Source organism: Canis aureus, chromosome 5 (assembly GCF_053574225.1).
Source record: "Canis aureus isolate CA01 chromosome 5, VMU_Caureus_v.1.0, whole genome shotgun sequence".
Lineage (NCBI taxonomy): Eukaryota > Metazoa > Chordata > Mammalia > Carnivora > Canidae > Canis > Canis aureus.
Window position 1 is genome coordinate 84306852 of NC_135615.1, and position 22650 is coordinate 84329501.

The 22650-nt window shown below is 40.6% G+C and overlaps 1 protein-coding gene across 9 annotated transcripts in view; it reads right to left on the reverse strand.

Annotated features, from left to right (window-relative positions):
* The window catches only part of PRDM2 (PR/SET domain 2), a 119100-nt gene that overhangs the window by 89845 nt on the left and 6605 nt on the right, over positions 1-22650 (reverse strand). For 8 of the 9 annotated variants that reach the window (XR_013380768.1, XR_013380769.1, XR_013380767.1 and 5 more), the window contains exon 2: positions 13991-14064. The exons of the other annotated variant lie outside the window; for it this stretch is intronic. Coding sequence is in view for 5 of the 8 variants with exons in the window: in XM_077899573.1 (XP_077755699.1) it covers positions 13991-13999 (9 nt within the window). In the remaining 3 variants the exon portion in view is untranslated. The remainder of the gene's footprint in view (positions 1-13990; positions 14065-22650) is intronic. 9 annotated transcript variants of the gene reach the window in all.

Sequence of the window (22650 nt, forward strand, 5' to 3'; positions counted from 1 at the left end):
CAAGGATGCTGGTAATCCAGCAAGCTTGGTATGCTCAGAGAACAGACAGGCAAAAAGACCAATGTGTCAGGAGCAGAGAAGGTGAGGGAAAAGCAGCTAGAGCTGAAGCGGCAGAGGCAGGCAGGGGTGGTGCCTTAGGAGAAATGATCACCCACTGAACTGCAGAGACTATCAGGAGTAGAGGCCAAACTACAAGCTCCAGGAAGGAACCTTGGCTGCTCCTTTCTCTGGAGTGGCCTGCAGAACCCCCACCACCCTATCCAGGATGCCCCAGAATAAAGGCACGTTCCCGTTTCAAGGGTTTCTGACTTGAATCACATGATGAGCACAGAGGACGTTACAAGGACTTCTCTACTTTCCTATTATGTAACAGGAAACCTAAGAACTGGTTATTTCACTCCTTAGTGTAGTACAGCCTCCAAACATGTATCAGTGAGCTGAGCTGGAGCAGTACATGTTAAATTCAATGCATTAAACTTAAGCTAATTTAATAAGTTACTCAGTTATTAACTATCAATTGATCTCATTAAATCAAGGTCTCCAACTTCCTAACTCAAACTCAGAGAAAGTCAGCATCCTCTCCCCTCCTCAACTCATGGCCAGGAGCAGTTCTCCTTCATTCTTTCAGTCTACCATTTGATCACTAACACTTCCTGAGAACCTGTTCCAGGATGGCACTGCACTGCACGGTGAAGATATGATGGTTAATAGAGCTGATCCAGGCCCCTTCATCACAAAGCTCTTTTAGAGGAACTGTTCTTTCCTTTCCCTACTACCAAAAACCTTCCCTTTGGCCCATGATGACCTCCTCATGCTGGATGGCAGGGGAGCTTCGGGAGTAGGACCTTTACTGCTTCCTCTGCGCCAAGCTCTGGGCTGACCATTTTTCCTCTATTACTTCACAACAATCACAGCTAACGTTGATGGATACTCAGGACACAACTCAGACACTCTTCCCAGCTCTTTTTACACCTCATCTCATTTAACCTTTGCACCACCATTCTAGTGGCGGTGCTTTCACTTTCCAGATGAAACTGAAACTTGCCCACAGTCGCAGCTAGCGAGTGGCAGAGCTAGGATTCAAACTCAGACAGTCAGGCTTCAGGGTCTGGATTCTCAAATATGTTGCCATAGAGCTTTCCTGTCAAGTACCTATCCCAAGCCATGTGGTTTTAAAGCAGTAGAGCCAAGATAAAATCCAGATGGACTCCAGAGTACATATTCCAACCACAAAGCCAGTGGGGTCTCTCACGATCATCCAGGGCCACCTGTCGGGGGCCCACAGGTCAGGGCTACTTTTACAATCATACTAAGATGTTACTTGCCTTTTTCACTCTCAGGTGAGTAGAGGGGAGTTTTCCAGGGGTTATGGCAAGTGATGAGGTCATCAATTCCACTGGCTAATGGATGTGTGATGGCTGGGATAAGTAGCTTCTGATCTCAAGTTTTAAAATTTTCTAATTTGTATTTTAAAATTTTCTGATCTATGAATAAAGCTTGTAGTCTTACTCCTGAACTAGGTCTATTTCCTGGTTCTGATACTGTAATAAAGTAAGATGTTACCACTGGGTAACAAGGACTCTCTGTACTACTTTTGCAACTTCCTGTGACTCTATACTTCCAATTAAAATTTTTGTTTCAAGGAGGCCTGGCTGGCTCACTCAGTAGAGCATGAGACTCTTAATCTCCAGGTCTTTGAGTTCAAGCCCCAAATTAAGCTTAAAAAAAAAAAAAAAAAAAGTGTTTCAATTTCTAACATGGTAAATACCCAGAGATCTAATCCACATAGGCAAAAAGCTTGAGGACTACTGCACTAAACAGACCACCTCTGCTCCTCCTGCACCTCCCACCTCAGGCCTGAGAAGCAGAGAACAAGAGAGATCTGAGAGACCAACTGGAGAGAGTATAGGAACCAAAGAGGAGAGTGAGGATGGAGGGCCTGGACTGAACATTTGAGTCCTACCTCCCTTACTTCTTAACTACAACTGGAGGGGCTGCTCCCTACAGGCATATGGGGTGGGGGGGTTCATGTTAAGGGTTTCACTGTGAATCACTAAAGGAGAATAAGCGAAATAGATGAGAACAAACTGGGATAAGCAGCTTCAAAGACAATAAAAGGCAACAACTTACTGTTCAGAGCTCCTGCACAGGTGGGAGAGAAAAGCAGAAGACAGATTCCACCCTCGACTCAAAGCACCACTAAGGTGGGGCGGGGACCCCCCCCCCAACACACACACACACAAGGCAAGAGCCATAAGGGTACCACTTTGCATTCATGCCCTAGGCCTCCCGCCCTGCCCTAAGGAAGCCTGTCTCCACTGTCCTACCAAGCAGGATTTCCCTCAAGACTCCATAAGAGCACACAGGCCACTTCTTGGGGCACTTCGCACTTTGTGAGCACTTACTTGGTCGGCCTGTTTAAGGGTCTCCCCACCAGAGGCAAGTTTAGGCTGCAGACACAGGGGGCAGGTTCTATTTCACTCGTCACCGAACCCGGTGCCTGACAGGATGCCTCACTCGGAGCAGTGGTTGCTGCAAACAAACACATGTATCCGGCAGTCAAGTGCCATGAAGTCTGGGTGCAGAGACAGTTATAAGAGGGTATAGACTCAACTGGCAATGGAGTCCAGCAGAGTGGATGAGATCAGAGAAAGAGGCACAAGCGAGGACAGAGCCCTCAGGATGCCACCAAGAGTGGAAGGAAGATAAGGCCAGAAGCAATGTCACAGAGGCAGAAGGGGTTCCAAGAACATGGTGTCAGAAAAGCTAGGGAAAAGGTTCAAGGGAGGGGTAGAGGTCAACAGTCAAACGCACCTGCTAAACCTGCAGTAGGTTGTCTCGGATCCCTTTCTTTAATTCCCGCCACCACCATCATCCTTCCAACCTGAAATACCACAGCTATCTCCTCTCATCCCACAAATGTCCAGTGAGTGCCCCATGGGCTAGCTCTGTGCTACCCGAGAGCGCAGCCCTGAAGACAAGGCAGGTTCTGCCCATCTGACAGGGTGTCCCCTTGGAATCCGATGAAATCAAGAGTGGGACAGATAAGGAGTAAGACAAGGTCCTAGTAAGGGGTAGCTGAGGGATGGGGAAACACTGGGAACCTTTCCCCTAAGATCAGGAACACAACAGGGATGTCCATTCTCACCAATGCTATTCAACATAGTACTCGAAGTGCTCGCCTCAGCCATCAGGCAACAAAAAGAAATAAAAGGCATTCCAATTGGCAAAGTCAAACTCTCCCTCTTGCAGATGACATGATACTGTACATAGAAAACCCAAAAGCCTCCACCCCAAGATTGCTAGAACTCATAAAGCAATTCGGCAGTGTGGAAGGATACAAAATCAATGCCCAGAAGTCAGTGGCATTTCTATACACTAACAATGAGACTGAAGAAAGAGAAATTAAGGAGTCAATCCCATTTACAATTGCACCCAAAAGCATAAGATACCTAGGGATAAACCTAACCAAAGAGGTAAAGGATCTATACCCTAAAAACCACAGAACACTTCTGAAAGAAATTGAGGAAGACACAAAGAGATGGAAAAATATTCCATGCTCATGGATTGGAAGAATTAATATTGTGAAAATGTCAATGCTACCCAGGGCAATTTACACATTTAATGCAATCCCTATCACAATACCATGGACTTTCTTCAGAGAGTTGGAACAAATTATCTTAAGATTTGTGTGGAATCAGAAAAGACCCCGAATAGCCAGGGGAATATTGAAAAAGAAAACCAGAGCTGGGGGCATCACAATGTCAGATTTCAGGTGTGCTACAAAGCTGTGGTCATGAAGACAGTGTGGTACTGGCACAAAAACAGACACATAGATCAATGGAACAGAATAGAGAATCCAGAAGTGGACCCTCAATCCTATAGTCAACTAATATTCGACTATCCAGTGGAAAAAAGTCTCTTCAGGGGATCCCTGGGTGGCGCAGCAGTTTGGCGCCTGCCTTTGGCCCAGGGCGTGATCCTGGAGACCCGGGATCGAATCCCACATCAGGTTCCCGGTGCATGGAGCCTGCTTCTTCCTCTGCCTGTGTCTCTGCCTCTCTCTCTCTCTCTCTCTCTCTCTCTCTCTCTCTCTCTCTGACTATCATAAATTAAAAAAAAAAAAAGTCTCTTCAATAAATGGTGCTGGGAAAACTGGACATCCACATGCAGAAGAATGAAACTAGACCATTCTCTTACCCCAGACACAAAGATAAACTCAAAATGGATGAAAGATCTAAATGTGAGACAAGAATCCATCAAAATCCTAGAGGAGAACACAGGCAACACCCTTTTTGAACTCAGCCACAGTAACTTCTTGCAAGATACATCCATGAAGGCAAGAGAAACAAAAGCAAAAATGAATTATTGGGACTTGATCAATATAAAAAGCTTCTGCGCAGCAAAAGAAACAGTCAACAAAACTAAAAGACAACCTACAGAATGGGAGAAGAGATTTGCAAATGACCTATCAGATAAAGGGCTAGTATCCAAGATCTATAAAGAATTTATTCAACTCAACAGCAAAGAAACAAACAATCCAATCATGAAATGGGCAAAAGACATGAACAGATATTTCACAGAGGAAGACATAGACGTGGCCAACATGCACATGAGAAAATGCTCCACATCACTTGCCATCAGGAAAATACACATCAAAATCACAATGAGATCTCACCTCACCCCCTTGAGAATGGGGAAAATGAACGAGACTGGAAACAACAAATGTTGGAGAGGATGTGGAGAAAGGGGAACCCTTTTGCACTGTTGGTGGGAACATGACTGGTGCAGCCCCTCTGGAAAACTGTGTGGAGGTTCCTCAAAGAGTTAAAAATAAAGCTATCTGGGGATCCCTGGGTGGCTCAGCGGTTCAGCACCTGCCTTTGGCCCGGGGCGTGATCCTGGAGTCCTGGGGTCGAGTCCCACATCGGGCTCCCTGCATGGAGCCTGCTTCTCCCTCTGCCTGTGTCTCTGCCTCTCTCTCTCTCTCTCTCTCATGAATGAATAAATAAAATCTTTAAAAAATAAAATAAAAATAATAAAATAATTTAAAAAGGGGGGTAGCTGCGGGGACATCTTAGAGAAGATCACACACACAGACACTTGGACTTGAAAGATGGCAATGGCTATGTGCTAAGGACTGAACATTTCGGGGGAATACCCCAAGGAAACAAAGGCTTGGCATGTTTAGGAACAAAATGACACACTGTGGCCGCGTCAGAGTGGGAGAAAGTCAAGGCGGCTGCCACCAGAACCTACAGAACCGTGAAGGCCTGGGGAGAGACTGGAGTGCATCTGGGGAGTGGTGGGACACTGCTAGAGGGTCTTGGGCAGGGGACTGACATGATGTGATGGGAAGGTTTTCTGGTTTCCAGCCTCTTCTATATTCAACTTCCCTAAACCCTCTGCCTTCTTGATCAATCATCCTATAAAGCAACTGCCTCAGAACTCTTTTTAAAAACATTCTAAATAAAACCCAGTAGTTACTCTACTGGTTTTAGAGTCTTTCAAGGTTCAAGAGAAGCAAAGTAAATTAGGTCCTGAGAGCTCTTCTAACTGGCCATACCCCTTCCCCTGGTCCAGAAGGAAGGTTATGCTGCCTCCTAGTGAGTCTGCCACCGTTGAGACTCGGCTGCCAAACCTCAAACCACTTTACTTTCACCAAGGTGGCAAACTTTGGAGCCACAGGTTTTCAGGTCACATGGAGTTTGTCTGGTCTATCCATAGCTTTAAAAAAAACTAGAATTCTACTGGAAGAAATCACAGAAAAATCCCAATTTTACTCTTAAAGTTCCTCCCTGATCCCTACAGGCCCTACGCTTTGGAGGTCCTCCTTCTCCTTAGGGTCTTTCAACAAGTCAGGCTTTTAGCTGACAGGGCTCCCAGACCACACTGATCCTTCTTGCCCTCAATTCTTCTGACCAGGTCAAGTTCAAATCCCAGTTCATCCATGAAGACATTCCAAACAACTCCTGGTTAACTGCCCACCTTCCTGACTTCCTATATGGTCAGGATTATGTAGTATAAATACAGAACTCAAGGCCTGCAGAGAATGGTCCCATGGGGAAAGAGATGGTCAGCAAAGCAGATAATGAGGGGGTTTCTGTGATAATCCAAACAAGCAATGCCTTGGTCTAAACTAAAGCACTGACAGTGCTTAGAAAGTATGTTATAGAGCAGAATCCACACTTGGTTACCAGCTAAAAATAACGATGATAACGACAACACTTGCACAGTGTTTCTTATTTGCCAGGCACTGGCCTTTATGTTTATTAACTCATTTACTCTTGACCACAACCATATGTAGTGGCCACCACTACTATCTCTATTTAACAGGTAAAAGAGCAAATACTAAAGCGTCAAGTGACTTGCCCAAGGTCACACAGCTGGAGGGGCAAGCCAGGACTGAGGTGGAATGTGAGTCACCAGACAGCAAAGGGGAGGAAGAGCTAAACAATCCTACAACCTTTTTCTCTACCAAAGCATTAATAACAAAAACTATAAGCCTTCTTGCCACAGTTATACGAGGAAATGTTATCCACATTACTAATTCTTTTTCAAACTTCAGAAATAATATATTTTCATTCAGAAAGACAAGGCCCCAGATCTCATAAAAAATTGCTAATTTATCTCGTAGAATACATGATTCAGAATGAAACTTAAGTGCCACCATTATCAAACATGTTAATTTTCTAAACTATACATTCACTAATTGAGGTTTAAGTCCTAACACACAGGAATCACCTTACTTAGAAGTCTCTTTCTAAAAAGTCTGAAAAATCAAATTTGCATTTATAATTACTTATAAAAATGTATTTCGAGGGGTGCCTGGGTGATTCAGTCAGTTAAGAGTCTGCCTTTGGCTCAGGTCACGATCTCAGGGTCCTGGGATCGAGCTCCACATCAGGCTCCTTGCTTAGCAGGGAGTCTATTTCTCCCTCTCCCTCTGCCTGCCACTCCCCACTGGGATGTGGTGTTTATCAACCTGGCACTGGATGTAGGTATTTATCAACCTGAACCTGCTTGTGCTCCCTCCTTCTTCTCTGTAAAATAAACAAAATCCTTTAAAACTGTAATGCCATATTAATAATATGCTAAAACATGGTTTCGTATTTCAATTAAAAGTACTTTCAATTTTTATACCATATTTGGCAATATCTAGGATTAGGAAAAAAGTGGGGAAGATAACCTAAAATGAAAGAGAGTCATTCACGGTTTCGCCAAATCTTTAGAAATACAATTATAAACAAATTTATCTGGATGGTCAGACTGTCCCTCATAAAATGTCCTCTGTGAAAGGAATAAATTATTGATACCTACAACAACATGGATGAATTTCAAAAACACGATGCTGCTCAAAAAGGAGACAAACACAAAAGACAAGTGCTAATGATTCCACTCGTGTGAAATTCCAGAACAGGAAAACACAACCTACAGGGACAGAAAGTCAATCAGTGCTTGCCTGGGCAGGGGCTGAGGGGGCGGGGGGATACTAACTGCAGAGCAGCTAGAAAGAACTTTCGGGGCAGTGGAAGGAGTATCCTACATCTTGAGAGCACTGGATGCAGGTATTTATCAACCTGAAGACTGACACACTTCAAATGAGTACATTTTAATGCACAAATATTATACCTCAAAGAAGTTTCTAAAGTAAAATAGGGGCACCTGGGTGGCTCATTTGGTTAACCAACCGTCCAACTCTTAATTTCAACTCAAATCATGATCTTGCAGTCATGCGATCGAGCCCGACATCAGGCTCTATACTTAGTGTGGAGTTTGCTTCAGATTCTCTCTCCCTCTCTCTTCCGCTCACTCTCTCCTCTCTCAAATAAATAAATAAATAAATAATAAAACAATAATAAATAAATAAATATTTATTGTTAAATAAATAAATAAATAAAATAAATAAATAAAATCTTTAAAATAAAATAAGTAAATGACTTCTACACTCTCCTCTTTAAATCATGTCCAAATGAAACTTTAATGGTCCCAGAAAACAAAGGATAAAAACATTGATCCCGAGAAAAAAATTTTTTTTTCTTTTGAGGCTTTTTTCTGACCCAACTCAAGCATTCCTCTGCTCAAAATCCTCCAAACGCTTCCCATCTCCCCAAGTAAAGTCTACCCTGATCTTTACAATGACCACAGAGCTGAGCCCACACCTCTCTGACCACTCCTTCCTCCCTCATGTGCTCTGCTCCAGACACACGGTAGCCTTAGAACCAGCCTGCCCCATTCCCTACCTCCCCCCCCCCCAAGACAGATACCACCGGAATGGGGAAGGTAACTCCACTACAGAGAGTCATGTAGCAGGACACTGGCATTGGCTGCTGTTTGTTACATGAGGCTGAACGTACCATCTGAGATAGGCAATATATACCAATGGTTTTATTTTTAAACATACAAAAATAAGCAAGTCTTACTGGTATTTCATTTAAATTTATAGCAGCAACTCTTTTTACATACTCCACACAGAAAACAACCATAAATGTATCTGTTTTAGTCAATTTAATTAAAGCACCTAGTTTCTTAAATATTCAATTTAATCAAAACACTGGAGAGCACCAGCAGTGGCTGTACATCGCTTTGCACTGAGCATATGTCACAGCATATTCACGCTAAAATACATATTATTCTGCCACAGACTAATGATAATCACCACAGTTAATTGTTGTCACCAGCAAAAGACATCTGAGAAGCAGAGTGCTAATACTTTAAATTCTATGAACAACTCTTCTTTGTTTAAACTTGCAAACAAGACTCTTAGCTACTATTCTGGGAGCAAACAATAGAGGGAGGGGATGAAACAAGCTACAGTTTATTGAAACAGCATTAAATTGTGTTTGTTTAAGGAATCAGTATGACTGCAATAACAATAAAGAGATGGGGACACAGAACAAGAAAACCTTCACACCATCTCTGAAAACAATAGTAGTCAATAGTTCTGAAATACATTAAAAAGTGCCCTCCTTCAAAAAGCGGCAGGCCCATTAAATTGTCCAACTGAAGAAACTATCCTCAAATATGGTGTTAATCTCAATAATGAACAAACATATTACTATCCTCTTGCCCAATAAAGATAAAGGTGATACTCTAAAAAAATAGAAAACAGATCATATCACTGTCTAGTGCCTTTCCACTACACTTAGAATAAAATAAAAACTTCTTTCTATGGCCATTAAGGCTTTATGAATCTGACCCCTGCCTCTCCCCAACTTCACCTTGTCCCAAAGCCCATGATGCTTGCCAAGCTCCAGCACCACCACCACCACCCCCACCTGTTCTGTGTCCTTGAGCCAGCAAGCTCATTCCCACCTCCTGCCTTTGCACTCACTATTGGCTAACTCTATCAAGAATTTTCTTTCCCTGGATCTTTGTGTATCTGGTTCTTGGCGATCACTTGAGTGTCCGTTTTAGTTGTTAGACATCTCTTCAGAACAGCCTTCCCTGACCGTGGAACCCAAAGAACCTCCTCCTGCCTTCGTTCATCATCCTTTACTACACTACTGGGTTTCACGGTCTGCACGGCATTTTTCATTACCTGAAATTGTCTCATCTTCCGCTTTTCAATGATCTCTCTCTGACTAGGTAAGCTGCAGAGCAGCGCCCGTGCCTGTCTAGCTCACTGCAGAATCCACAACATGCTGGGGTACAGTCTACGCAAGATGAATGAGTGAACGAATGTACATCCAGAACATACCATCTGAGAAAGGCAATATATACCAATGGTTTTATTTTTAAACATACAAAAATAAGCAAGTTTTACTGGTATTTCATTTAAATTTATAGCAGCAAGATACTGCAACTATGGGTGGCTTCTCCCAATTATCAGAGTTGGATCTGCAGCATCCAGTGATTAAAAGCTTCTTTTAGGGATCCCTGGGTGGCGCAGCAGTTTGGCGCCTGCCTTTGGCCCAGGGCGCAATCCTGGAGACCCAGGATCGAATCCCACGTCGGGCTCCCGGTGCGTGGAGCCTGCTTCTCCCTCTGCCTGTGTCTCTGCCTCTCCCTCTCTCTCTCTCTCTCTCTCTCTATGTGCGACTATCATAAATAAATAAAAATTTTTTAAAAAAGCTTCTTTTATTATTTCACTACATAAAACTTTTTAAAAGTCTGGAAGGCTGAGTTGCTAAACTATTTTGCTACAGGCTACTGGCAATACTAAAGATCATTGATCAGGATATAGATATGCTGCAATCATAAGCTACTATGTTGATAGAATCAGGAACAACTTAAGTTACGCAAAGATCCTTAAAAAAAAAAAAAACTAGGATTCAATAAATCAGAAATCAAAGCAGTTGTATTACCTCATTAGGGCTAAAATTTACACAATGTACCATGTCAATTATACCTCAATAAAGCTAGGGGGAAATCACTGAAGCTTTACCCAAGATATTACAGTTCTCCTCTCCTCCCAGGTACCTGACAGGATGGCACTGGCCCCCACCTCCATCCCATCCAGCCCCTAGTCAGATGTGGCCACATGACTAACTCTGGCTAATTAAATGTGAATAGAAGTGATGTATATTGAAACAAAGCCTTCATCATCTCTGGTTCTTGAGCAACCACAACAGCAGATCCACACAGGACGCGTAGCAAGAACAAGAAATGAAAGGACGCCACGTTAAGCCCCCGACACTTTGGAGCTGCTTGTTTGTTAGCACAGTATGACACAGCTTATCCTGACTGATACATCAGTATAGCATGGTGACCAAGGACCTGAGCTTTGGAATCTGACGAGTGACAGTGTGACAGTATCACTTACTGTTTGAGTGGCCACGGGCAAGCCATGGCCACCTCTCTGGGCCTTCATGCCTTCATCCATAAAACGGATATAATACCTACACTTGATAGAATGGTTGCAAAGACTAAATGAGTGAGAAAATAATGGGTGCCTGGCATATTGCTTAAGCACTCAGTAGAGAGGAAGTGGTAGTAAACTCCAGCGTATCTATCTTAAACTACTATGAGCATATTCAAATTGTGGAACTTTCCTCACCATTGATATTCTATAAAGTAAAGCACTCTAAACTCTTTATTCAATGAGAAAGTCATTTGCAAAGTTGTAGATTCTCCTAAGTAAATCTAGGGCGGAAAAGGAGGAAAATACTAGAACATCTTCAAAGTTAAATATTGGGATATGAAGCAAGTAAAGTGTATGCATGATTTACAATGAAGAGAAAAGAAAATGAGAGAATGAAGTGGGGGAGCAGAGTGGCTCTCTACTTGCCTGCCAACCAGGCCAGGACTAGGCTGGAAGGAACAAAGGCTCAGAGGCAAAGCAAGCAGAGTTCCAAGGCTTCCAAGCTGGGAAGGTAAGAAAAGGGATAAGTGTTGAGCAGAGAACGGGAAGGAAAAGAAGGACAAAGAACATGTGGATCCAGAGGCTCTGTGCAGCCCAGAGCTAGAGTGAGAGAGAAAGCCTGGGGAGCTACCACTCCAAGAGCACACACCACGGTAAGACTGAACAGTCCAGAACCCTGCTTCAATAGTCAGCTCCTAAAATACCGTGAGTCTTCCAAGTCCACTGTTTCCTCTAAAGAACCCATCTGCAAATAATATGGTCTGCTCACTCTGGGGATCCTTTGGTCCCTAAACCTCAAGCAGCAGACACATATGAATGAATGGTATTGTGCTGTCCAGACCATGCTGTAAGGGATAGATCTGACTGCTAAAATTCATCTAACCAAGGCTGCTCAGTCCTTAGAGAGAATTTATCTGACCCTACAATCCCCATTAAGATTTTAATTAAAAATCAATCTGGTTCAGGGGTGGTCTGGGTGGCTCAGTCAGATATGCGTCTGACTCCCGGGCTCAGCTCAGGTCATGATCTCAGAGTCATGAGTTCAAGCCCCACACTGGGTATAGCGATTGCTTAAATAAATAAACTTAAAAAAAAAATCAATCTCGTTCAAGTTAAAACTTTTTCAATATCTAAATTTTTGCGTAGTTACTTTCATGTTTCTCAAGCACTGATTGCTCATTTTCACTGGCTAAAAATGGGAAGAATAAATATAAGAAGGAAAAACATAAAATGTCCTGAAACAATTCTTAACTTTAAAGAATTACTGAGACAGTTGTTGAAAAACACTCATAGATTTTATGCCATGACATAATAATCAGGTCTAAACATCATGCAACTAAAATCCCTCAGATAAGGAAAATATAACTAAAGATGCTGAAAATTTTACTCATAAAAAGTGGACAATTTTTATAATCCAAATAAAAGTTTCATTACTACCAGACCACTTAAATTACATCCAAATCAGAAATGTGCTAACCATTAGAAACATAAGAGGACACTTTTCCACTGATATTTGGCATTTGGCATCAAAGGCAGTCCTCTGCAGATCTGATATTAAAACTTGTCAAAAACAAAATGAAATTGTAAAAGAGCCAAAAAAAGAAAAGGTTATTGCCACAACTCTTTTGAATGGCATATGGACTTTCTCTAAACACAAGGTCACTTGATATAAAAGGGACCATAAAGTGAAAGTGTGAGGTGTCAAACAGGTCAAAAGACGTTAGAAATAAAATATTAGTAGCTGAATACAGCGTAAGAATTAAAGCCTAATTTAAGCCTAAGGGTACAGTTGTAGCCACCTGAAATAACTGACTGCTGAACAGTGATGCCCCAAAAGTAACGTCAATATTTGGATTCCACTCTGGAAGCATTCACAATCATTCTAATCCAGAATTGAGGCTCTTCTAACAACAGATTTCTAGAGAAAATCAAGTTCCTTTGGATGGCCAGGTTCACATTTATATGGAATCAGTCTTAAGACAAAAAAATAAGTGAAATGTATCACATATATATGCACATAACGTTGATGAACAAGGACTACAAAAATCCACTCTATTCTCTTTTCCCCTCCTCCATCTCACTATTTCAAAAATAATTTGGCTTCAAAAGCATGTCAGTAAATCTGCAAGTTGTAAAATAATAGAAACCATGTGCCCCATGTGTTCGCCAGATTCATTTTTTATGATGTATGGTCCTCCGCATTAAAATAAACGTATTTTTGATACAGCAAAATAATGAAAAGAAATCAAAAGAATCCATTCCAAAAATTTCACATCTCTCCGTGCAACACGGAACTGAACTTATTAAATAGCCACCCTAAGAAAACTGGGACTACAGTTAGAAGCACCTATAAGTGATAAAAAGGTGTCCCCAATTTCAGATAATGAGGGATACCAAATGTTTTCAAGTCCAATAGTTTTAAGCTAAGCACTACAAATTAGACTTCACATTTCTAAGTTTTTTCTTTTGTATTTTTTAAATGTGTTTATGACGACCTCAAAAGAGTGTTTCTAACACCCATGATTTTCTGTAACTACAAGTGAAATGATACTAAGACTAGAAAATAAGAATCCTAGTTTAGAATACATTTAGGCCACATAACTGGTTTTACTTATCAGAACACCGCTGAGGCTACAGAAATCTCCATAGCAGAATTGTTTAATTCCTAGGTAGTCCCACACCCTCCTATAGGGAGAAATACATCTTCTATTTTAATGTCTGCCTTCTTGTTTTTATTCTATCCATTCTATCTTGTTTTTTCAAGGAAATTTTAGTCTCTAAAAATAAATTTCAATCTTCCCTTTACAACCAATGGATAATTTACTAAATAAAAATTATTTTTAAAAAACTATTAAAAATGAAAGCTTAATAAGCTTCAAAACAAAAACAAAAAAATTAACACTACAGTGTGGCAGGGGAAAGGTAGAAACAGAAAGTCTGAACTACGGTCTCAAAGAACCAGTCCCTAGTGCAGGGTTCCACGGAAATGTCAACCCACGGCACAACAGAGCACACGCCACTCCACAAACAAATGCACACTATGAAAGCAATGAACCAGTTAATGGTACTAAGAAATGGAAAGAAAATCTGGGAGAAATGAATGTGTGTGTTTTGATCTTTTAAAAATCAAGAACTGGTCTAGCATCTAGGTAATGTATTTGTATAAATTCTTATTTTTAAACTCACCTGATTCATTTTCAATTCCTGTTGTGTTCTGAAAAGATACACACAACAAAGAAACTTCTTTGATTACATGAGCCCTAAAAAGAAAAACAGACAATTGTAATATGTACCTGCCTACAAATTTACAGTGATTTAAAACCACACACAGAACTGTAGAGTTTGCTCAAAGGGCTATTCATAAAGCAACTCCATGCCAGATCAACTTCAATCTATGCTGAGAGCTTACTTCGCAGATTTATTATCTACAATAAAATAGATTTCTTACTAATCTTTACTAGGCCTTCATTGTACTCTACAATTGAAAGCATACTCATTAGAATGACATCAAATTTTTGCTGTGAAATTACATCATTTATAAGAAGAAACAGATTAGCTCTGTTAATAGAAACACAAAGCACTGCTGAGTAATTTATTATGCAATGTAAATAAATGTCCTTCTTTCACTTATATCAATACTGTGTTGAATGCAAACACAATTAGACCCTTTACATTATTTAGTTTTTCAAGTTCCTGAAGTAGGAAGGTAGATTTGCTAACATTTCCACGGGGAGTTCTCTTTGAGGAACAAAACAAAACCCTTGTAGTAAAAGGCAAAATGTTTTAATAAAAGCTGTTTGAAAAGAACTGCAGTAATTCCCTTAAAATTTGTATTCAGTATATTCATAGTACACTGAAATGATATGACAAAATAATTTCTTGTCAATGCATATGACATTTATTTCTAAATGACAATGTGTGAAGATGGTCCTTGCTGTCGTGCACAACCTAGGAGTCACTGGAAGTCATTCACAATAAATGGAAGCCGCACCACTTTAAGTAGCACTTCCCCGGCGACATGCTAACTGCTTCCAGCAGGTAGACATACACACACACATACCGTCAGGAACAGGTCTCCTATTTCTTCATGAACTTGCTTTAATAAATTATCCTTCTTTCCTAGATCCACAAGACTCTACTCACATTGTAGAAATTTACGTTCTAGCTGCTAATAAACCAAGGGACGTGTGGCTTCATGACACCCTTCATCCTAGAATATACTACCTGCCGGCTATCATAAACATAGTGCTTTAACATTTTGCCCCACTTCATTAACAAGGATGGTTGGGGTTTTCCCCACACACTCACCTGATCACCTTTAACAATCAGAGGCACTATATTTAAGTCAGGACCTGGGCACCTGAACTAGTTTTTATTCACACTCGGCACAAGGAAATGTATTCTGAAACTTGCATCTTTAGTTAGAGAGCTCAGGGCTAGTGAAACCAATATAAACTCTCAGTAAGGAAATACTCGGTGAATATGATTTCAGACAACTGGAGGTTAGCCCATTAAGTCCATTCCTTTAAATTTTAATATTGAAATCTTTCTCATATATATTTAATATGCCTTTCCTTAGTATACATCTCCTATTGAGCAGAATCCATGCTTTTCTAGATTTGAAATCATTATGAGGTTCAACTGTGGATTTGGCTGTCACACAGTGATGAGGTTAGTGGCCTGAGGGGTGTGCCCCTCTGCTCCCTCTATCATCAATGCCTACTGAATGCCATACAGTCCACTAGGAGGACCGTCGGGATGGACAATTTGCAACTCAGAAGTGAATAAAATGTCAGTGGTTTCACTTGCCCTCTTACTAAGCTTTTACGGATGGATTTACTAATATTGGCCACCGGGAGTTCTCTTTAAGGAACAGAACAAAAATTCTGCAGGAAAACGCAAATGCTGTCATGAAAGATCTTTGGCAAGAGCTATGATGCTTTACCATTTCCATCGGTTTGTCGTCTTCTCCTTCCCATGAGAATCACTGGTACCATCATTGCAACTATCACCTATGAAGCTGCTTCTAAGACCAGCAGACACTGTGCTACATTCACTTAAGTTAGCCCAGTTGATTTTTACAGAGGTAAGTAAGAAGTTAAGTTCAAGGAGGTCAGGATAACTCCACCACTCTCATAATGGGTTTCTGCCATTGCTTCTTAACCATATTTCACCAACTGTTTACTCCTGCCTCCCCTTAACACCTACTATGTGTCAACCACTGTTTTCAACAGTAAGCAGAACAATCTCTGCCCTCTAGGGGAACAGATGGCAATAAATTAGTAAAATGTGCAGGAGGTCAGATAACAAAAGTGCTTTCGGGAAAAATAAAGAGGTGGTAAGGAGAGGGAGATAGGAATTACAGTCTCTATCTCTCTGCCTGTGACTCCAACAGTCTGGTCAGAGAAGGCCTCCATGAGAAAAGGCCAACTGCATAAAAACTAGAAGACCTGTGGGCCAGGAAGGTATGAGGAAGGAGCATCATAAGGAAGTAAGAAACTCCCTTCGGCAGTGTGCCTGGGTGTTTGAGGAAGGGCAAGGACAGTGACAAGGGCACAGTGAATGAAAGGGAAAGTGTAGGAAGTGATTCAGAAAGGTGTGGGGTATAAGGTGGGAATGGGGGTGGGTGGGGAGGCAGATAAAGTACGAGTTTTGCGAGGTAAGCACTGTCCACCAGAACGGCTAGAGCTTTTCCATCAAGGGGTGGGAAGTCACTGGGAGGCTCAAGGTGGCACACCTGACGTGCCTTAGGTTTAAGAGACCACAAGGGAGCAGGGTGGGGACAAGCCAACCTCTCAGGCGGCTCCTGCCCCCATCTACGCAAGAGATGGCAGCGGCCGCTTGGCCCATATAAAGAGGTACGAGAAGTACTCAGATCCCAGATATATTTTAAAAACAGAGCCCCCGAGATTTGCTGCCAGAGTAGCTGGTATGAAAGAAGAGGAAGTCAGGGAGGACACCAAGATTTTTATCCCAAGGACACAGAAGGATGGAGCTGCCATTTTCTTTCATCAAAGGAGATGCTGCCTCCTTCCTCCCATCTGCTTGTCATTGCTTTTTTCCCTTCACTTCACACTTTCCTCCTTTCCTTCCTCCCCTTTTGTAGTTACAGGCTCACAGGCATGATTCAAACGACTGAGATACCATGGCATCTGGCCTCTAATCCCAAAGAACTCAAATATTAAAGTACTTAGAACCACTTAGTCTTTCATTTGTTATCTCAATCTCACTTTTTCTTAATAAAAAGTTACAATATAATTCAGGTTGTTAAATGATTAATAATCTGACTTTCTGCATTGTCTGTTCCCTCTTTGTCCTAACAGGAATGCACTCATCATTTCTTTCCAGAGAAAGGGGTCTTAACATCTTTTCCCCCCCAGAGTTCGCTACAAACACATATGCTTGGGCTCTCCTCTCCAATCACTTCTAATCCCAATTGCCAAAAACCAGACTCATTTTTTTTCGCTCCCCTTGACTCACAACATTGTCAAATTATATATCGAAAATATTTTACAGAGTCAAAAGCACTGCAAATCCAAAAATGACTTCTCAAATAATACTTTAAAAATTAAATCCTTTACTAAACTATACTAAAAACAAGGGATGTTAAACACAAGAACTGAGACTCTGGCAGTGTCTCTCAACAGAAGCCCACTGAATTTTGGACTGGGCAACTACTCCTTGTCTGTCCCTTCTAGGAGGGGCCGTTTAACTCTGCTCTGCACCATCAAATGCCAACAGTGCTTCTGATCATCTCGAAAATCAAAAATACCTACAGGCCTTCCCAAATAACCTCCCAGCTGAGAACCCTGAATTATAATAATCATGTAACTAGCTGTAATATGACAATGTATTTTAAAACAACTATAGACTCTACAAGCTGCTGCTGAAGTAACTTCCTTAAGGTTCCTCCAGCAGTGCAAAACCCCTGTGAGAGCCGCCTGGCAATCCTACATATTCTCATATTCAGTGTTGACCTCAGCAGTGCCGTTTTCACATATCCACTTAACTAAGATCAATTTTATCATATGTGAGAACCTGAACTAACAATCCTATTAGTGTGGGGGCAGAGAGGAATCTTTCCATACCAATCACTGAAACTCAATAATTCTACCATATTAAAGGGAAAAAATGCTAAACAGTTAAGTGCCTCTGGTTTTCTAACAGTCAATACTGAAAATCTTAAAATTTTCAGAAGCTAAGACTTATCCTACCCTAGCTAAAGCCTTAGTTTCTTTTTTCAGTTTCTATACCTGACCAAACCACCTTGAATATTTCTACATATCCCTTCCATTCCAGCTTGCTGACATCTATCAGATAAAATACTTAGGCAGATATACAAATTTAGAGCATGTGAATTTTTATCACCAACTATACTTTGCTAATAGCATACATTCTTAGAAAAGTAAGAGCGTGGTCCTGATTTTACAAATCCATGGCTTTAATAATATACATGTACTTAACTTCTCAAGATATTGCTTCCAAATCCTAGGACAAATCATCCTTACAAATATTTAATAATATCATAAAATTGATTTGAGGGGGATTCCTGGGTGGCTCAGCGGTTTAGCACCTGCCTTCAGCTCAGGGTGTGATCCTGGAGTCCCAGGACGGAGTCCCACATCGAGCTCCCTGCATGGAGCCTGCTTCTCCCTCTGCCTGTGTATCTGCCTCTCTCTCTCTCTCTCTCATGAATAAATAAAGTCTTTTTAAAAATTAAAATAAAATTGATTTGATTATATATGATTAGTATCAATACAACAATTATTGGGGTCTTTATTTCAATACTGGTTCCTTAAAGTGTCAAAACAACCTTAACAACTGTTAGGCTACTATCTCTTGACATGGAGAGCCAGAGACCAGAAAAAGGAGAGACACACCGGACATTCCAGTCCTTGGGTCAGAAGAGCCTAGGAGTCCCTGGCATCTCACTGTCACTCATCCTCTAAAATAAGGCAGATTAAACTAAACAAAGACAGGAAGTAACAGGAATGCAACACCTTAACAGGTTAAACTGTAACATTTGCCCTTTGTAGACTTGTAAAATCTATAAAACTACTTGAGAGGCAAAGTAAAAGCAATAGATTCTGTAGGAGTAGTTTAAATCTGGAAGGAAGGCAGAGAAGTAGGAAGATAATTATTTGATTTGATTTGTATATTCACCTATAAGTCACTATTTTACAAGTATTCTTTTGGGTCAATTAAACTCTTTTGGAACTATTTGAAAAATAATTAAATTTGCAACATTCAGAGTCACTGGAATTAAGAGACCTAGTATGGTATATTAAAATATAAAAAAATCATTAATGCATTAAAAAACATGGACTAGATGCAAAGAAAAGTTAAAAAATAATAATTTGTGAAAGAGGTTTTAGAAAGTTTATAGCCTACCTAAGATAAATATTCTAAAACTAATCACAGCTTAAAGTACATCTTTCAAGGTAAATTAATACTAATCACAGCTTAAAGTACATCTTTCATGGTAAATTAATCTTTATAGCAAACAGCAGGGATGATTAAGCGTTTAGCAGAGTAGATTTACAGTGTTTAACAATGCTAACCAAAAGATTCTTGCAATCCAGAAACTCCTAGAAAAATAGTAAAAATATCTAAACTATGCCAACTTCTCAAGAGCAGTTTTTATTAACTCCCAAGCACAGCTAGCATATTTTGTTATTAAAAACTACTATTTGGGATGCCCGGGTGGCTCAGCGGTTGAGCATCTGCCTTCAGTTCAGGGCATCCCGTGGTCCTGGGATCGAGTCCCACATCGGGCTCCCCACAGGGAGCCTGCTTCTCCCTCTGCCTGTGTCTCTGCCTCTGTGTGTGTGTGTGTGTGTGTGTGTGTGTTTCATGAATAAATAAAATCTTTTTTAAAATAAATAAATTAAATAAAATAAAAACTACCATTCATAATTCCTACCAGAAGAATGGAATCACCAAATTACACAATCTATGAACTCTATATATGAATAATAAAAACACTTAGCACTTACTCGGATTAAGCAAAAACATGTAACTCATAAATATAGAATCTGCCCCAGAGTTTGCTAAACACAAAATCATTCATTTTTTTCTAAAATAACAAACACAATTTCACAAGAATAACCATCTAGAACATCTAATTTCGCACTAAAAAATACACCCCCCAAGTCCTCTTTTAAAAGGCAAATTATGTTACCAAGTTAAATAAATGGAAATGAAAAAAATCAAACCTTGTGCATTTATCATCTTAAAAATAAAGTTTGTGTGCACGCATGTGTGTGTAAAGAGAAAGAGACTGAGAATACAGCAAAGATTCGGAGGGTGTGAACTCTTGCTTCTCAAAACTGGATGTTCAAGTCTTTCCCCGTGTAGAACAAGTTCTACCCAAGGCAAAAAAGGCAATTGTAGAACAGAGTATATCACACAGAGGAATTTCCCTATCTGCGAAGTAAGTGAGGAGACACAACGAATAGAATGCTCGTAAATAAACCCATCACTTCTCCTATTTCAATACATCAGTTTCCCCCAGTGAGGCCCAGAACACCAGGAACAAATATCCTAAGGTCTGATTCTCCAAATTCTTGGAAGGTGGTGTCCTGACACAATCCTAAATAAGGAAGCACAGACCGGTGAATTTACTCCAGGTGGGAGAACCTGATCCTGACAACAGTTTCCACACAATGGAGGGGAAAAACAGAAAGTCTGTTGTTCAGAACAGCTTCAGAGCCGCAGAAATCCAACAAGAAAATGAGGTTTATTAAACTTTTGTTTAAAATATGTAAGTTGGGGCACCTGGGTGGCTCAGTTGGTTAGGCATCTGCCTTCAGCTCTGGTCATGATGGGGTCCTGGGATCAAGCCCTGCATCAGGCTCCCAGCTCAGAGAGAAGCCTGCTTCTCCCTCTCCTCCCACTCCTGCTTTCTATGTCTCTCTCTCAAATACATAAAATCTTAAAAAAACTAAAATTAAATTAAAATTAAAATTAAATATGTAAGTTGGGGCGCCTGGGTGGCATTTAAAAGTTAAGCGAGTGACTATCGATTTTGGCTCAGATCATGATCTTGGGGACCTGGGATGGGGCCCTGCAGTGGGAACTGCACTCAGTGGGGAATGACTCTCCCTCTCCCTCTGCCCCTCCCCAGCGCAGGGCTCATGCTTTCTCCCTCTCTCTCTCCTTCTCTCAAATGAATAAAAAAATTTTTTAAAAACAAAAAATATATGTAAGTTAACACCACAGAAGAATGTTAAATAAGAGATCTGCAAATGTGCTAGGAAAGTACTATAAACCCAAAGTTAGATTATGATGTTATAAGTGTTTTTTCCTTCCCTTAGAATATCTCTGTGGAAAAGAGAGATTCAAGAAAATTTTTTAACAAAATACTGCTTCAAGCAGCCATTAATGAAGAGCTAGCTTAGCAATAAATGTATAGTAAATGCTATTTACCATTTATGTGGTTTATGCTATGGACCACCATTAACATACACTTTCCTTTCTTCTGATTAAATTTATATATCTATGTCATTTTATCGCACTAAACACAGAATTACATCATAAATTCCAGGTTTTGTTTAGGGTTTCTACAAATATCCCCTCTAATCCCACAATTAAAAATACTGTTTCTCTAAAGAAATTAAAACATATTACTCTCACTTTAACGTCTTACTCTGATATTCTTCCTCATGGTACTAAAAACCGCAAGAATCACCGTCGAGGTGAGCAAAGCCGCCGCCTCCAGCTCAGGTCATGATCTCAGGGTCCTGGGATTGAGCCCCACATGGGGCTCCTTGCTCGGCAGGGCATCTGCTTCTCTCCCCACTGCCCCTTCCCCTAGCTCCAGCGCTCAGTCTCTCTCTGTCTCAAATAAATACTTAAAAAAAAAAAAAAAGAATCATTGTCAATTTTCTTGAAGTAACTCCATCCAATCAAAATACTCCTGAATTAATAAGTTAATTTCGTTTCCTATTTTCAAGACTAATTGGCAAAAAATATTGATATAAAAATCCACATGAAAAGACAAGTGAGTAAGAAGACAAATGCTGTGTGGCCAGTCCCTGCTCTGTGAAGAGAACTGTGCCCCACTCAAGATTTGTAGTACAGCTCGGCTCCCATCTCTCCTAAAAGTCCAGCTTAACCAACTGCTGACTGTACATTCTTCCAGACAGCATTCAAATCAAAGAAGTTCCTATAAAATGAGACTTTCCTAATATTTCCCCTTGTGAGACATGTAAAAACTTCAAATTATCTTAAAAGGAAAATTAAGTCAATTCTTTCCTAACATTCAAATGTCAAGCTTCCAACTCAAACACGAAATTTCCAAAACAAGAAACGACCGTTCATTTCACAATCCCCAAAATAAAATGAATTCTCAGTTGACCCTTTTGGGTTAATGTTTCTCCACTGGCGCTGCCAATACAGATGTTACCTTTGTGATTAAACATTTAAAGTTGAGGGATTTTCAGAAAGCCTACAAAAATGCTTCTGAATTTCCTAAAATAGGGAAGAGAACTTCTGCAACATGGTGCTCAGCTCCTGGCACTAGAATATTCATTTTCTCACACAAAGGCTCTCTTAAGTGTTAACAGAGTCACCTTACAAATAGCTGCTCAGAGTTTTTTTGTTTTGTTTTGTTTTTATCTTTCCTACACAACAAAATACATAAGAAAACTCATCTTCCCCAAACTCCACATAAATCACAAGGCTTCCTGAATTCACAAGTGAAGAACCTAGAGCAAAATTGGAAGTTATCCCAGACAGGCTGACAACTTCAACTAGATTTTCCTAAGATCTCAGGCACACTTCTGTCACTACAAGATTCAAGGTCTTTTCCCAAGAGTTTATTAAGATATTTATTCTTTTGGTAC